The sequence below is a fragment of the Alnus glutinosa genome, chromosome 6, assembly GCF_958979055.1.
Source record: "Alnus glutinosa chromosome 6, dhAlnGlut1.1, whole genome shotgun sequence".
NCBI classification, from domain to species: Eukaryota; Viridiplantae; Streptophyta; class Magnoliopsida; order Fagales; family Betulaceae; genus Alnus; species Alnus glutinosa.
Genome location: NC_084891.1, coordinates 21,892,821 through 21,911,204, shown reverse-complemented (window position 1 = coordinate 21,911,204; position 18,384 = coordinate 21,892,821). Strand labels below are relative to the sequence as shown.

The following is an 18,384-nucleotide window of genomic DNA, read 5'->3' as shown; positions in this document are numbered from 1 at the left end:
ATTAGTGCCATATTAGTATTTTTGCCACATCTAATTAAAATAATAATTTTTTTTTGTTAAAATAATAGTTTTTTATTATATTAAAAGATAAAATAATTAAAACCTTAAAAATAAAAATAAAAGATCCCTTCAAAAAAAAAAAAAAAAAAAAAAGAACTCCTAAGGAGGGTGGGGGTGGCCAGCAGCGGGGTGGCTCCCCCTCGGGGATGTGGCTGAGCAACCCTTACATCCCTAAATGAGGGAGGGGGATTGCCATCTTCATTGGGTTGGGAGTGGCTTGTGGGCAATCACAAAGGTAAGATGTAACGCTCTCAAAATTAATTAATTCAAGGTGTTACTGGTAACGCTTCCTACATAATTAATTGGTAATTATCTGAAAGTACTGCTTACAACGACAAGTATCACAATAAAATCAATGAAAAATGAAATATTAATCTAAGCTGAAAAGACTAGATGCCTTAGTGTCATTTTTTTTTTTATCATCAACACAAACCAAAACCTCCAATACAAAATACTTACAACTATACAATACCATCTCAAGTACATCTATATGCAAATGATATACATAAATCAGCCTCTATAAGCCCTTTGCTCAGCGTCTCCAGCCTTGTGAAGAGCTCTAATCTATTATCCTGAGGTAATCCTACTAAACTGAAAAACAAATATTTTTTACCAGTAAAAAAGTAATTACGTAAGCCCACGACGTAGAAAGTAAATCACTAATGAAATTTAGCCCACATAGTGAGCTTGGTTAAATTGTAAATAAACAATAAGAATGGGTGCTTTAAGAAATAGCATGAGTTTCGAAGAAACTAGTGAGTGTTATCTCCGTTATTAGCCTGCAACATGCATAGTACTTTATTGCAAAAAAAATCATGTGAATGAATTGCATAATATAATAGTCATAATTATTTATAGTCCATAACCGTTTCCACATGGCCCACCCGTACGTTTAACCATATATACAGAAGATTTGTGTGTCCTTTAGGACCTCTAGTACAATTCTGGTGGCTCGGTGAGGTACATAGCAAGTCACCGCTAGTTGCCCCACTGGATCCGACCTCGAGTGACCCACACCATTAGCTACGTCACAGGTTGTAACCATCATCCATACATGACTGCACTGGTAACTCTAGCCAATGATTTCAAAGCATCCTAAATTAAAAGTGCCCATTCTAAGGGATATTGATCCAAGAAGATAGAATATATGTTGGTATTTTAAGGGATATTATATCCAAACGAGCTCAGAATCAATAGCATGCTTAATCTACTCGATAAAATTCTTAGGGATATTGATCCTTGATCCAGGAAGATATCAATGAGACATAGCTCAGGTGCAATTGATAATTCAGAAGTTAAAACAAGCACCAATTTGTTTAAAAGGCCTTGGAGGTGCAATTTATAAAGTAATTAAGTTAATTAACCGACAAATCACTCATATATATATATATATATATAATCATCTCATGCCCTTACAATGACGTCTTCCCAGAATTTATGCTGTTTTTATGAGTAATTCTAAATTTCTTTATTTATTTATTTATTTTTTGGTGTCTTTTCAAAAATTAATGTAGCTTTTAAAATTATCATTGAATCAAAATTCAATAATATTTATTATAATTTCACAAATCTGATTACAATTATAAAGCAACAAAACCTTAATGAACAGTCTTTGGGAAGTGAAACAGACAAACAAACAACAGTATTTATAGCCATTGATATTAAAACTGTTATTAGTTCTTGAGGGACATTGATACAACGAGAATGACTGTGTCATTTGTCGGCACAGTTGTTGCCATTTTCTGTAAAAACTAACGCGGTATCATATTTACCGGTAAATAATGAACGGGGGTGATGGGTTTCTCTCTCTATAAAATTATTACTTCAATATTCTTCAAACATTTGCTCTCTGTTTGTGTCTCTGTCTCTGTCTCTCTGTCGAGCTGACGGGCGGAAAATGAATTCAAGCATCGAGACAAAGGAGTTTTGCATTTCAATACCACCTGACGTTAATTCAGATGGTGTGTGGGCGAATCCCACTTTACATCTCAATAACTTTTCCTTGCCACTGCTGGAAATGCAGATGATTGCCATTTTTAGCATCACCCAAGCCTCCCATTTTCTTCTCCATAGATTTGGGCTGCCCAAGATTGTCTCTGAAATGATGGTAGGTTAAGCCCTTCTTTTTGTCATTCTCATTCATTACATATATTTCTTTGTTTCTTTCCACAAAAACGGTTTGATATAAGGATTCAAATTCCCAACAATTTTCTATCAGAATTGCTAACGATTCGGACAGCAAATATGAGACTGCTCATATAGAGCCAATCTGTCCGAGTCTCTCACATCTACTGCACAAATTGCTAATAATATAAACAATAAAATTGTTGATCGTCTTTTGGATACTACGGTTTTACGTGCTTTTAATTTTTGGCCATGTAACTATGTATAAGGATTCAATTGTTTTGTTTCTGGAAATGGCATAGTGTTCCCTTTCTAAATATCTTTTCTTCACAATTTTTTGTACGAGTAATGTTAAAATTACAACAAGTGTACAACTTCAAGGTACATTGGAGTTGTGCACTTGTAGTGCATGTATCGTTGCCCCGTATAATTTTCCTATTTGAGGAAGAAATTTGGAAATTAAAATACAAATAGAAAACTATATATATTTTGGGAAAAAAATAAAAACATTCGATTTGAGAAAAATTAAGCAAGATATATTTTCTCCCTCTTGTGTCCTTGTAATCTAATGATTTTACATTCACAACGATGCAAAAACCGTGGTGGCATCCATAAGAGGCTCCATAAATGTTAGAATAATGTTACTCTTCACACCTACTTATCACACCCATTCACACTGACTGACGTGTCTTTACTTTCTTTTTTTCTAAGGAACTAACATGAGAAGCCACTTAAAATACGTCACTTCAGCCGGTGTGAAATAAATGTGATAAATAGGTGTGAAGAGTAATACTACTCTAAATGTCAATAGCTGACAATCTAGAAAGACTTTGTGGCGCACCGCTGGCTAGTATGTCACGATATTTAGAATTTATGCATATTTTTCATATGAATTCGGCTGTGATTTTATCCTCTGATTATTGAGAAAGATGTAGTAACCAAGTTGTTGCTTCAAGAACCTTTTTTTTTTTTTTTTTTTTTTTTGCACTTGTAAAGATGAGACTGTTTGGTTTGAAGAAATGCAAGTAAAATATGTGATTTTTATGTATGAATCAGGCAGGCCTAATATTGGGTCCTCAGTTACTTGGGCGCATAAAAGATTATCGTGATTTCATGTTCCCAGTTTTAGGCCAAGACTTGATCGGCATCATATCTTCGTTAGGGTACACACTGTTTCTATTTCTAGGGGGAGTAAAAATGGACCTGAGCATGATATTTAGAACGGGAAGGAAGGCCATGTGTATTGGTGCTTTGACCCTGTTAGTGCCTTTTCTGCTTGCTATGGGAACGCAGAAGGTCCTCACCATGCCTCTAAGCAGCGACGATAGACTGAAAATCATCATGGCAGCGGCGATACAAGCTTCGACGCCGTTTCCGGTCATTGCTTGCCTTCTAAGTGACCTCAAAATTGTAAATTCTGAACTCGGCCGACTAGGACTATCTACAGCAGTGGTGTGTGACCTGCTAAGTGGGTTTCTTGTTTCTGGTTTCTCATTGGCTAAAGTTGCGTATTGGGACAGAAGAGGGGCTTTGCAGGATGTTGGGATGGTTGTAGGGTATTTCATAGTTGTTGTGTTTGTTGCCCGGCCGGCTATGTATTGGATAGTGAGACAGACCCCTGAAGGCAGGCCTGTGAGGGACCTCTACATTTTTATCATCATTCTAGTAGTGTTGGGTGCTGCTTTGGTATCTAATAAGTTTGGCCTGTCGGTGGTGTTCGGGCCTTTTATTTTGGGTTTGGCCGTACCGGACGGACCGCCACTGGGATCGACTCTAGTCCACAAGCTGGATTGCATGGTCTCCGGGGTGCTTTTGCCACTCTTTGTAACCATAACCATGATGAAGGCGAATCTATCAGACATAGACTTTTATCATGACAATCGATTGGCAGTTCCCAATGCAATGATTACAGTCGTTATTGTCATTGCCAAGTTTGTAGCCTGTTTGGTGCCCGCACTGTATTGCAAGATGCCAATCAAGGATGCAACCACACTAGCTCTCATTATGAGTTGCAAAGGCGTTTGCGAAATGGCCTCCTATAGCATTTACAGAGCCACTAACGTACGTTAAATCCCACTTTTCTTCTTTCCCTTCTATTCCATTTCCTGTCATCAAACTCTAATATTTTCCTAACTAAATGCAGAGCATATCCTCGGATATTTTCTCTATTGCAATGTACACAATTCTCGTTATTGCCAGCATCGTGCCAATTCTAATTACGCGCTTGTACGATCCTTCAAGGAAATATGCCGGCTACCAGAGAAGAAACTTAGTTGATCAGAAACCAAATGCAGAGCTAAAGATTCTTGCTTGCATCCAAAGACCAGAACACATCCCCGCCATCATCAACCTACTTGAGAATGTATCACCAACAAGAGAGAGCCCCCTTGTTGTTTACGCTCTTCACCTCATTGAGCTAATTGGTAGAGCCTCGCCCGTCTTCATTTCCCACCAAATGCAGAAGAAGACTCTTTCAAACCGCTCCTACTCCGAAGACGTCATTCTTTCGTTCAGTCATTTTCAGCGAAACAATCCTGATAGTGTAACTGTGAATGCCTTCACGGCCATCTCCCCATCCAAGCTAATGTACGAGGACATCTGCATGCTTGCACTCGACAAAGTTACGTCTCTTATAATCCTCCCATTCCATCGAAAATACTCCATTGATGGGTCTATTGAATTGGAAGACAATACGCTAAGGACCCTAAATTGTAGTGTTCTCGAGAGAGCGCCTTGCTCTGTGGCAATCCTTGTTAACCGTGGCCATATAAAGCGCTCAACAACAACAAACGTGCTAGAGTCATACAATGTTGCCATGGTCTTCTTGGGAGGACGTGATGATAGAGAGGCAGTGACTTTGGCTAAACGCATGGCCAAGTACTCTACCATTTGCCTAACTGTGATACGGCTGATTCCTGAGGGTGAAGAAGGCATTACTGACTGGGATAAAATGCTGGACTCAGAGGTACTGAAGGACCTCAAGTATAGCACTTCTGCAGGTGAAGAATATATAGTTTACATGGAGGAGATGGTGAGCGACGGACCCGAGACCGCAATGAGATTGAGAGAAATAGTAGATGAATATGACCTTTTCATAGTTGGAAGAAGATACAACGTGGAGAGCCCTCTTACAATTGGTTTTGATGAATGGAGCGAATTCCCAGAGCTAGGGGTTATGGGAGACATGCTTGCCTCAACAGATTTCAATGGCAGATGTTCAGTCTTGGTGGTGCAACAACAGATGACAGTGTAGCAAGTGAATGTAACCATTTTGCAACCCATACATGTAGATTCAACTTTTAACGTAGGTAGTTATCCTCTTTCTCCATTTTTTTCACACATGTTTGCATAGCTGATGTAAGATATTTTCAAACTATAAAGTCTCTTCTCTTCTTATGTGGTAACCATGTTAATTTGATTTAAACAAAGCCCGAAGTTAAACATGTTCATTCACTATGAATAAGAGAATCTACCTCACAGAAAATGTCCAACTGAACCAGCCAAGTTTTGAATCTAGTCATATCTAGCAAATAGCACCTTCATACAAACCATAGCATTAACCAGTAGGTGAACATGATATTTCCAATTTCATCACAATATATATCAGTCTGTTTCATCAGAAGGAGAAGTGGGCATGCTTTTCATCTACTACTTACATCGAGACTCAAGTTCATATTCTATGGCAATGTAATCAATTTTTCAGACCAAACGTCATTTAAAGTTAAATTTACAGTTAAAAATATGAAGGAAAAGAAAAGGGAAAAGAAACAGCCTTTGAGATCCTACAAACAAGGTCGTATCGGTATCACCAAAAAGAGCATATCAAGGAATAAGAAAGAACAAATATGGCACGAGATAAATGATGATATACAAACATCGTAATTCATAGCTGTATACCAGGGAGACCAGTCCACAGAAGAAGTCTTCGAGGCCTATCTAGAAATCTGGCTTTCCAGGCAGGCTCATCGTCTTCATATACAAAACCAATTTTCATATATAAGTTCTTTGCTGGTTCATTGTCAACAGCTACATGGACATACAGATCAGTTATGCCTGAATGGATTCCAGAAAACCAATAGAATTAGTATGTTAACTTGATCCTTTTCAGCACTCTCACAATTAACAATTGATAAAAAAATAAATCAACAAAAAGAGGACTAATTCAATGTACTATGTTGAGAGCCAGAAAAGGAAAAGGGAAAAGGAAAGAAAAACATAACCGAGAAAATTGAAAAAAAAAAAAAATACACTCTATCTAAAATTGGTAGTAACTAACAAGATCAATGGAGTCGGCTATAAAAAGAGTAATAACATTTTACTATTTTATTACTAACCCCAACAAAACACCCAAAAAATAATGAACGAAAAAAGGGAAAAGGAAGAATGTAATATTGGTAGTTGAAACTTCAGAGGAACCTAACCAAATTAAATAAATTATTTAGATACATGAAAACAGTTTCACCGTATTCCTATATGTTAAAATTGGTGAACTTCTTGAATAAGTGGGTATGCATTCCCATAAAACTGTTAATGCCATCAAGCCATTTTATACAATTATGCATGCTTAAAAGAATTTTGATGTATTTTCCCATTTTTAGCTTGCATAAGATACGAGATAAATACTCATTACATAAGAACTAACATACAAAATAAAATTTCATTTACATTAGAACAAATTATAGGAAATAATTCACCCAAAATCAGATTACTCAGTTGCATAATATTACCCTACTCATGTGAGAAACTTTGTATAGCAAAAGTAAGAACTTTACAAAATGTTCCAAGCTTTTCTTCTGTTCCTTTAGATAGTAAGCTGTTTCATTCACAAGTACCGCCAAAGTGAAGGATAAACATCATAATAAAGGAAAAGTATATATCAAGATGGGAAAGACTATTGATCCAATATCTACTAGTTCCATGGAGTACAACGAAAATTACAGATGGGTAAATATAAGGTACAAAATAGATATCGGCATCTATGAAATAAGTTAACTCCAAGGAGCATGGTTACCAAGACACAAAGAGCATGCATGAATGGTGCTAAACTAATTCAGTGACAACAATGAAAGTTATAGTAAATATAAGAGGTGGGTCCTTACCCCAATCTTGAGCAACTATCTTTGACTTTGCAACGAGCCAATAACCTAAACCATTTCTGTGCAACTCCTTGGCAACACATACATTGCTTAGGTATGCCCTTGCAAAATCAGCTCCAATCCCCTGTCCAAGTGAATTAGGAAAGCTCATTTATCTTATTGTGCTGTGTTCTAAGAATGAGGACTGCTAGAAAACTTAACCTGCCCCGGTTAAGACTGTCACGCTTTTGATTGGTCCACACCCCACCGATTCCACATTTCATGTGAAACCCGGTGAGGCTTGCATGTGACGCATGGCCCAATCAGCACACACAGTCCAACCGCCACAAATATTGTCAACAGTCTCTTTCAAAAACTAGAAGCCAAATCAGATATATCGAAAGTTTTTTTATATTGGAAAGTTAGAGACAAAATAAAAATATCCAAAATACTGAAAGAAATTGCCAATGGAGTCTGTATCCTCGCAAAGTATAATGTTAACTATTAACTAACTATATGAAAATATAAGAATAATGTGAACAATCAAAAATGAAGACAATGAAGGTAACATGATCAGCCAGCGACATTATGTGAAAAGCAACTCAACTCCATATGATTGAAGAGAATACAGACAAGAAAATTGCTAGTATATGTAATCTTCATGAAGCTACATACAGAAATTATAATTTCCTACTCCAAAACCTTTGGCATAAACTTAGCCACATTGCATTCTTTTCTTTCTCATTCTCCAGTTTATTAATCGTGTGGCATAGGAACTACACTAGATTATGATGCCATACTCTTAACTTAATTTCAAACATCTTCACCCTTTTTTTTGTTTCTTTTTTTCTTCTTCTTTTTCCTTAGGTCCAAATCAGTAAAAGCAGGAAGTAGGAGCAATTGCATCAATCGAAATTCATAAAATTTGTTTTTATCTTAAATCAAGTGTTTTAGATATTTGAAATTCTTTTACAACTGATCCATTGAAAAAAAAAAAAAAAAAAAAAAAAAAAAAAAAAAAAAAGGAAAGAGGGGCTAATTGTGATAGTTCATTAAGAAATTGGTGCTCTTGGCAAATTTTAGAAACTGAAGCACAAATTACGTAGAAAGGAACAAGACACAAACTGACACGCACACGTATATATAATATAAATGTGTGTGTGTACCTAACAAGTTACAGTAACACTTTGGTAAAAGATGCAAAAGATAACTTTCTAGGGAACGTGCATTTTATCCAGAAACAGCTTAACTTTTAAAGTTAGCAAAAGAGATTACTAAAATACGGGGAAAAAAACTCAATCTTCATTATGAAACATGCTAGTTATGACACAGTGCATGTAGTCTAGCCAGAAATGTCAACAGATGTGCATACTATCCAGAAAGTTAGAGCTGAAATCTGATCAAATACCTCTGGTTTCATTCCTGTTATCTCCTCTGGAAGACTAATGCACTGGTTAAGATCAAGAGTCCCAACTACTACTCGTTCTTCTCCATTGTCAGAAAACTACAAAAGATTAAATGAAACATTGAATAACAATAATTTCACATGGTGACACATGAAACATATATATTTCCATGTATACATGACTCTTAATTTCACAGTATATAATGTCATCCTAACAATAGGAAACACAGGATTTTTTTTTTTTTGATAAGTAAAACAGAGGAAATTTAGTAGTGATGATCCTAAAAAAAAAAAAGACACAAATACATAGGATTTAATCAAAATTTCTAATATATAGGAATACATTGAAATAATTGAATATAAAATCAAATAAAATACCAAATCCCCTAAGAATTATAGAATATAAGACATCATTTGTTTCGAGGCAAATCAGTTTCTGATAGAAAATGCTTTCATTCAAAATATTTTCCAGGAAAATCGTTGATTTTCTATTGTCTGGTTGAGGCCTTAAAAATAGTATTGAAAATGTTTTACATCGTTTAATTGGTAAAAATAATTTTCCATTGCTATTGGAAGCCACTCAAAATTTCTGAACAACACCAAATACTGCTGCCAATAATTTTTTTAAAGTAAATCCACAAAAGGTGAGGAGAGCCTATGACAGACGCCTCAAGTTGGGGGGGGGGGGGAGTGGAAAGGTGAGAGTTTGCACAACGGGATGGAGGCACAACAACACCGAGGAAGGGGAGCCATGACAGATGTACTAATACCCTGCCCATCTATATGCCTCCTCTTTGCGTTTATTACTGTTCTGTATTCATGAGTATTTTAACTGTAATGTTCTTATTATTCCAAATAAATCTATTTCTATTTTTTTTAAAAGTACTCCAATATTATTCTTATTTTTATATAATTCTCACCTATGTGAATACGAATGAAAGGAGGGGGAAGTTGTTGGGGAGCTACAATGTAAAGAGACGCGGGTAATCGTGACGGGTTGGGGGTGGAGGAAGATTACAATGGGGCAGGGGGATGGCAGGTGACAGGAGGAGAGGGCATCGTCGATGGGAGGGAGGCAACTTTTTTCCTTTGTATGGGTGGGGGTCGCCGTAGTGTGTATTTTCATGTTTATATTTTCACTTTTTAATTAAAAAATAATAATAATAAAAAAAAAGGAAAAAAAAAAAAAAGAGGGGGGTCCTATTTGAGTGCGTAATTCCTCTTTTGATCTTAATGTTTATGAATCATATGTGAATTCATTATATGTTGATTATGCAAGAGGAGTTTTGTGTATTGGATTCATTTTTTTTTTTTTATGGTGCATGAAACGTGATTAGTTTATTTTTTATAAATAATCGACAAATATCATAAGAAGTACACAGAAAATATACAAAAAGAAACACCAGATTAGAATTAGCAAAAAGAACAGGGAAATCATTATAACTAATTGTCAGAGGAGACACAAAGCAGCTATCCACAGATACACAGTTCTAAAAAATAAATATATAATCCCCTCTAAAGACCTCTCTCAGTCCTCAAAACTTATTTCATTCATTTTCCTCCATAAACATCACAAAAGGCACGCACTACGCAAACTGCCAGACGTCCACCAACAAGCATACAGATCGACTACACGTCTAGGCATAACCCAAAACCCAAAACAACTGAAAAAGGCAATCTAAATGGCATGAGCCACGTCACAATGAAGAAGAAGGTAGTCCACGGACTCTTCATTCCTCTTACACATGCAACATCTGTCCTTTATAATGACGTGCCGCTACCTGAGGTTATCCAAGGTAAGAATTTTATTTAGAGCTGCCGATCACGCAAAAATAAATAAAGCCTCCCTCAATGGAGCCTGAGTCAGCCACATACTCTTTCAAGAGAAGCGGCAACCTTCAGTACAAACCAAGGAGCAATAGAAGGATTTGACCGTAAACAACCCTCTTTTGAAGGGGACCCACCACAACTTATCTTCACTTCCTCTTCTCACTCCAGCTAAGTGCAACACCTGGAGAAATGCGGCAAAGACATCCACCTCTCAATTATGCACCGCTCTAGTAAAGCTCACATTCCACTAGTTGGAACCACCCAAAATCTCCAAGTGAGCTGCAACAGAAGCATCCTTTGCACGAGCAATACTATATAGAACTAGAAAAGCTACCTTTAGAGCCACATCCCCACACCATTAATCATGCCAAAATCTAATCCTAGATCCATCTTCCACCACAAATATGGTCTGACACGAAAATTTCTCCCAATATTTCCTGATATTCTTCCATAACCCCACCTCAAACGCTCCAGAAGGCTCAAGAGAACACCACCCGCCCCATGAACTGTCAAATTTAGATTCCACCGCAACTCTCCACCAAGCCTCTCTCTCAAGCCCAGAGCACCACAACCATTAACCTAAGAGAGCACGACTGAACACCAACAAGTTCCTAATACCCAACCCTCCCTCAAAGATCGGTGATTAATTTATAAATGATGCTTGCCATTTTTATGCACAATTTATTGCGAGAAGTTTGAATTCGGCCGCATGTGTGAGCAATTGATGGGGATAGTGCATTTGGGAGGACCAAATTGACCCCATACTAGATTACCTTAGGACTTGCACTGAATTTCATACCTCTCTCTCAAGTCATTATAAGCACACGTGCACTATAGAAAAAAACAATGTTCTTAAAGATAACAAAAGGTGAACACCAACATAATCACAAATTGGGATTCATGTGCTCTTATAGAAAAAGTCAATATTCACGCAATGAGACAAAAGGCAACCATTACAAATGGACTAGGATTACAAATGGATGTCCCTAAGTCCTAGTGAGTTTGAGTTTTTAGTCCTTATAATGCACCTATCTTGCACATGTGGTTTCATATGCCTAACCTCCTCACAAAATTAAGGTTTCAAACTCCTTTGTTGACAATTGATCACACACACGTCACGCAGGCATTTTTTACATTTTATAATTCATGATGATACCTTGTGTAAAAATTGAATCCATAATTTTTTACCTCCTCAAGCATTTTTAAACATGTTGTGCATTTTTTTTTTTTTTTGATGAATAAATATGTTGTGCATTTTAGAGTTGATTAAAATATTGAGTGTCAAATTTTGGTTTTTTTGCATCAATAGGTTTTGGTTGAGTGTCAATTGGTATTTGATTTAGGGGGAGTTATTGTTTTGTGCTTCCATTTACAAATTTTTGTGTGCTTTGCTTGAGGTGTTTATTGCATTTCATTTAGCTTATACATTTTAGGCATCCCTAGATCATTATCTTTCTATGTAAAGTCATATTCCTTAGGTTGTAGGACTATTGTATTGTTTTCACTTTAGATTTTTGACATGTGAGGTAGACCTTAGGTCTATGGTGTTTAAGTTGCATGGGTTTAGATCTTTGCATTTAGGAGTATTGTTTTTGGTCCACCCATTGTGTCTCGTTTGTGACTTTCCTTTTGTCATTTTGTGAAAGAAATGAGGAGAAATTAGATAGGGGGAGTGTAGTTGTTTTTGGTGTTCTGTTGTGATATGTGATGGTTGGTTATTTGTATTTTTTACTGCATTGATTAAATATTCAATATCTGCTTATCGGATATTTTATCCTTCTACTTGTTCTCTATGCATTCCATAGTTTTGTGAATGTTTCAGGAAGATAGAATTGTTTCATCAATGAATTAGAAAGTACTTCAAGTTTAGTAGTTTGATATAATTGCTTTGTAATTCATTGACTTGTAGTTTTTGTGTATATGTTTTGTCACATAATTACCAAAGGGAGAGAGATTATTAGGTTTTATTTTTGTGTTGGCAAATTCATGTGTCAAAATATGGTATCTAGGTTGTAATGTTTAGGTTTGAGATAAGTGTTGGGTTTTCGATATTGACTCATTTCGGTGATCAAAACGAGGGTTGTAACTTTCTAAACAACCAAGTATTTTGGCTTAAAAAGTTAGGTTTTGAAAATTGGAAGTTTTTACATTAGCGTCAAAAGACCATTAGATATTGTTCTGACGCTACTCAAGCTAAGTGACTTTCAGAAACCTACCCAAGAAGACCGTTAGAAAGGACTGTCAAATATATGTGAAGGAAATGTTGATTCAATCGACCCAAAAACACAATCCTGGTGAGAGCTCTGACACTAATCATGAAAGGTGAATTCCAAAGCCTACCCGAGAGCATTGTCAGCAAGGTGTCCTGATGCCTCGATGTTTTCATTGAATTTATTGAAGAAACCCTAGAGTTGTCCTGACGATGCATTTATACATCCGACACCGCTTGTTTTCCTGCATGATGTTGTTCTGTTTCTCGCATGCAAAAGTGAGGGTTTTCCATCACTTTTCTTTATAAGGATGTCTGTAGTCTTTTGTAGACCAAGTCTAAGCCTCCAAAACGTTTCAATACGTTGATAAGCTGAACCTTTGTTGTGTGCCAAGAGAGCCCTTGTTAAAAACTTCCGTTGTTAGATCTCTCTTGGAGTGTTTCTTCAAACCACAAACCTTCACCAAGATATGTACTTTCAATACGTTGATTACCTTCAGCTGCTTGAAGTTTATCGGTGGGTCGGTAAGGAAATCATATAAAGAAGGTTGGCCAGTGAGGAGTTGGAGCTGGTGAGGGCAAGGAGGTAAGCAAGGAGTTTGTCTGTATACAGATGATCTTAGTATTTTACAAGGGAGTTTGTAAGTTTACTATGTATGTACTTTGAATCTTTTTTAATGATTGATTTTCTGGATTTGGCTTCCAAGAGTGGTTTTACCTTTGAAGTGTTTAAAGGATTTCTACTTTGTCACCAAAAATCATTGTGTTGATTGTTGGGTGCTTATATTTGTGGTTTGCAATTATTTTGTTTACTGCAATATTTACTTTGTTATTATTGCTGCATGTTTGCATGTATTGTGCATATTTATGATCCAATCAATAAGGATTAAGACAATGTAAAAGTCCGTCCAAAACATGAAAAATTCAAGTTTATGAATGTTGTCCAGCAAAGATCAGTCAGATTAAAATAACCTTATCTTTTGATTATGACATCAAATGAAAACAATCTTGGTGACGTTGGAAAGCTGATTCAAAAAAGGCTACAATTTTGTATTTCACGAAAATTTCTTAATTCCAACATTTACTAGGTCAAACTGTCTGTCAATAGAAATACGAAAATCTATTTCAAGAAATTAGATCAATCCCACTTAAGTTCGATCAAACAAACTTACGACAGATTTTGGTCAACCGACTTACCTTTTAAAACCCGAGTTTCACCCTACGTATATAAGTCTATTAAGGCACGGTTCTCTAATAAAGTGAGGCTACTATTCATAAAACCTTGGAGAGAAAAACTAAACACTTTGAGCCTACTTTGAGCCACCTCTCTCTTGTTCTTGTTGCAATTAAATCACATAAAACCTTTAGCCACCAGAGTTCTGGGTTGTAACGGACAAAATTTGTTCGTAACAGAGATTCGTGTAAAAGAAGGCCATAGGTTCTAGAGCCACTACGGTAGAAGGTAAACGGGTCGTTTGCTAGGGTTGCAAGCTGAGTCTAGGATTACAAAAGTTTTGTTAGTTGTCTAGTTTGTAAAATAAGTCTTGTATAGTGGATACCTTTGGAGTTGGTTGGCCCCTAAAGTAATTTTTCTTTTGAAGAGTTCTTCAAAAAAGTTCACTTTGTTAGTTAAATCTGTGTGTTGATTCACTTTATGCTTGCTTAGATTCTGGTGACTATAATTGTGTTGTTTGGATAGAAAACTTTGCTAATCTAAATATGTGATGAAATTGAGATATTTTCTGAATTATTTCAAATAAAGATCGATCTGTATTTTTTGTAAAGGGGATGGTGGGCAAAGGCAAAAAAAAGTGACATTAAGGGGAGAAGGACAACTAGGTTCTTCTAAGAAGTGGGTGGTGTTGCGGTTCAGAGAGATGGGCAGGGAAAAGAGGGGGAGACAAGCTCCAAAAAATAGCTTACACCTATTGAGCATAAGCCAATTTCCTTAGGAACTTTGCTCAACTCAGAAATCATTTTCCATTGATTAATATTTTCCGCCTATTGAATCACCATTTATTCTTATGGCTTAAATTAATAGGAGATGGTAAATTTAATTATTTAATTAATACTTTAACAATTGTCCAGTGTGGACTATTTTAATTGAAATGGAGGATATACTATAGAGTTAAAGTTTGAACTTAAGACTTAAGCTCTGATACCATGTTAAATCACCACTTATCCCAAGAGCTTAAGCTGATAAGAAATGGTGAATTTAATCATTGAATTAATATTTTAACACCACCCATACCAAATAAAAAAAAAATGGGGGAAAACATTGCACAACAAAAACAAATGAGAATACTTAATGCTTGTTAAATAGCTAGGATAGTCTAAATTGATCAGCTTCATTCTCAACATACAAGCAATTTGCTCACTTGTGTTTCTTGAAAGCAAGGACAATATGCTACAATCAAACAAACATCTTTATTCGTAACCCAAAGTCCACACTAAGAAAGTCAAAAAAGGTAATGATCAAAGCCTCGACTACTATTCAACTACCAAAAGTTATTAATTTAGGATTGTCAGAAACCAAAACTCTTGCCTAAGTAATATATCAAATACCATTTACAAGTAAAACATGATGTCCAAAGCTAATTACATGTGAAACAACAAGGCGTTCAAATCTAAGGAGGTGCTTAATTAGTGCATGTGATGATTCAAAGATGTGTGTGTGTGTGTGTGTGTGTGTGAGAGAGAGAGAGAGAGAGAGTTAAGAGGGTTCGTGTCCATGTCTAGCGCCGAATAAAATCCAAAGTAAGGCATGCTTCCTCGAAGGACAGAAGTTGGAAGTTAAATTAATACAGCAGTGTTACTTAAATCTGTTTACAGATTCCAACATTAACTAACCACTTTCATATACGATTCACATATTATTTCAAATAATTAGAAACTAAAAAAATACAAGTCTTCGAATTTGTTTGTTTGTCTCTGGAACAACCAAATTACAGAGTATCTGCCATCATACACAGACAAAGACACAAAACAGCCAACCAACCCAAAACCTAGCTCAATCGAGTCCACTAAGATGATAAGCTTTGCTGCTAAGTATTCTTTGTATGGATGCCCTACATGGGGCACACAAATTCAACAACCCAAGAGAAACAGTTGAAAAGGTGAAAGCGCTTGCCAGGTCAATCAAAGGAAAAGGCAAACAAACCTTGCATTCAGAGCATAGATCATCTGCAAAGTTTGATATCTGTGACATTGGAAGAGTAGCATTTATGCAAGAAACTCTTCTGAAGCCCTCTCTTATCCCAGCTACGCGTTCTTTTAGTGCTTCAAACTCACGCTCAGCCAAGTACCTTCTATGATCCTAATAGAGCTTGACAAGGAAAAAGTGCCATTAAGTATAATACTGTTTCCTGTAAAAGAAGAAGAAAAACGCAGAAGAAAGTGACTCCAAAATGTGCACTATTTATCGCATTTTGGAACTTGTAACTTGAGGCAGCGGACTGCTTAAAACCAGACATGCTATCAGTGGAAAGGAGATTGTAGTGGTATCATAAGCTTCATAAACAGAGAAAAGAGAATATTCATAATCATTTCAAGTTTGGTAAGAGAAAGGTGGAAAGCAATCACAACTCCAAAAACAATAGAAGATTCACTAGCAATACCAAGGCTTGTTTTGGCCCGAGATAGGTCCTAGACACAAATCTTACAGAAAAGACCAACAAAAATAACAGCAACAACAATTACCAAGTGGAATCCAAAAGTGATAGGATATCCATTTTGATTTCCATACATAAGACGAAAAGATGCACGTGGGGCGCTTACTATTGTACAGTTAGACATTGAACAGAAGTTCTTTGCGAAGCGCCTTCTTCTTCTTTTTGGGACCAAATAACAACTATCTTAAAGCAACTTGATTGAAACTTAACAAGCTTTTTTCACGAGGAATTCAGTCCATTTGGCTCCATTTTATAATGGTTTCACTCTCTTTTTCAATTCATAAAGACAAGGGACTACCAATCGCATAAAAAACTGAGCATAAACTCAAGAAATTAACTAACTTAACTTATCAACCACTGCAACCCAAATTTCCATAACAATATATTAGATTAGACACCCAAAAATCTCTGGTTCCATTCAATCAATTTGCTAAAACTAGCGCTTAAACTCAAAGGTTGACTATGACACCAAAACAGAGAAAACCCACGTCTCAAAAGTCAAATTTTGTTCTGAATAATCCCGGTATCCCAAAAAAACAAAACAAATGAACTGAAAGTCTAGGACTCACACGGATGCCGTAGGCACTGGGGCGGAACTCGTAGAAGGAGCGGACGCGGAGGCACGCGGCGGCCCAGAGCTCTTCTTCGGAGAAAGCCTCAGCTAAATTCAAGGAGGACTTGTCGATGGGATTCGTGTCGAGGGTGGAGGAGAGGTGAGATGAGGCGATTGGGCGTTGGCGGCGAGAGAATTGGGTGGTGTTGAAAGTGAAGAAGGAGAGCCCGCAGTTTGAGTTTGCGGGGCGAGAGGGAGAGGCGAAGGAGAGAGAAGGAGTAGAGGAGAGGAGCGCCATCTCCGGTGGAATGTCCAAAAATTACCAGCGCTTTGTCTCTTCCTTGGCGCACCTCTGCTCCATTCTTTTTTCGCTTTTCATATCCTCTCGTTTTTATTTTATATCTACAGTCGGTGTCTCTGCTTACTTCCATTTTATTTCTATTAAAAAAAAAATTTCCATATCATTAATAAAAAAGAGTAATGATTCACTATCACCTAAATATACAACTTTTCACCACTTTGTCTATGTGGCAAGGTGGTCCCTCACCTTAATTTATTTTTAAAAAATAAAAAAACTCAAAAAGTAGTGGAGGACCACCTTGCCACATAGGCAAGGTGGTAAAAAATTGTATATTTAGGTGGCATTGAATCATTATTCAATAAAAAATTACTTCCATTTTTGGGTTAAATACATATTTGCCCATGTGCTTTACTACCTTTATTTTTTGCCCTCTCAGTTTCACTTTTTATCAAATTTTGGTATATGTGGTATATGAAAAGACGGAAATGGTACCTCCGTCTAATTTTCCATCCAAAACTAACGTCCACCCACGTCATTGGGTACCTAAAAATTTGAAGCCCAGAACTCAATTCTTTACACATCGTTTCCAACAACATCCAGACAACAACATAACAGAAAATGTCGTGGGTGGACGTTAGTTTTGGACGAGAAATCAGACGGAGGTACCATTTCCATCTTTTCATATACCACAGGTATCAAATTTGATAAAAAGTAAAACTGAAAGAGCAAAAAATAAAAGTCATAAAGCACATAAGACAAATATGTATTTAGCCCTCCATTTTTTTCACTTTGCATGTAGGATACTCTCGTGTCAACGGTCAATAAGAGCATCTCCAACGACTTTGAAGTATTTTATTTAAAAGTATAATTTTTTAATACCCATTATAATAAATATTTATTCTCTTCTACCTCTTTTAAATATTATTTTTTATATTTTATTATTTCTAACCTTCATCTTTTATAAAAGTCATATTTTTTCAGCAATCATATTTTCTAAAAGTTATATCTTCTCAATGATCATATTTTTTCTAATGGTTAATTTTTTTTATTTTCCAACTATTTTTCCGACGGTCATATTTTCAACCATCAAATTCTTCAAAATAAATCAGATTACTCAATTATAAAAGCATTTCTAGTAATAATAGCCAAAAAAATT

The 18,384-nt window shown here is 36.2% G+C and overlaps 2 protein-coding genes across 3 annotated transcripts; one reads left to right on the top strand and one right to left on the bottom strand.

Annotated features, from left to right (window-relative positions):
• The first annotated feature begins 1,957 nt into the window (after nt 1-1,957).
• Nucleotides 1,958-5,437, top strand: LOC133871618 (cation/H(+) antiporter 4-like). Its single transcript, XM_062309043.1, has 3 exons — nt 1,958-2,167; nt 3,241-4,245; nt 4,328-5,437. The coding sequence occupies exons 1-3, from the start codon at nt 1,958-1,960 to the stop codon at nt 5,435-5,437; spliced, it is 2,325 nt and encodes a 774-aa protein (XP_062165027.1).
• Nucleotides 5,438-5,735: 298 nt separating this feature from the next.
• Nucleotides 5,736-17,313, bottom strand: LOC133871369 (GCN5-related N-acetyltransferase 7, chloroplastic). Of its 2 annotated transcripts, none has more exons than XM_062308809.1 (5): nt 16,944-17,313; nt 15,864-16,019; nt 8,668-8,763; nt 7,284-7,404; nt 5,736-6,237 (listed from the first exon to the last, which is right to left on the bottom strand). In XM_062308809.1, the coding sequence occupies exons 1-5, from the start codon at nt 17,223-17,225 to the stop codon at nt 6,068-6,070; spliced, it is 825 nt and encodes a 274-aa protein (XP_062164793.1). In that variant the 5' UTR covers nt 17,226-17,313; the 3' UTR covers nt 5,736-6,067. The 2 variants fall into 2 exon arrangements, with proteins under 2 accessions (XP_062164793.1, XP_062164794.1); XM_062308810.1 differs by lacking the exon at nt 5,736-6,237 and adding an exon at nt 6,879-6,997.
• Between the last annotated feature and the right edge of the window lie 1,071 nt (nt 17,314-18,384).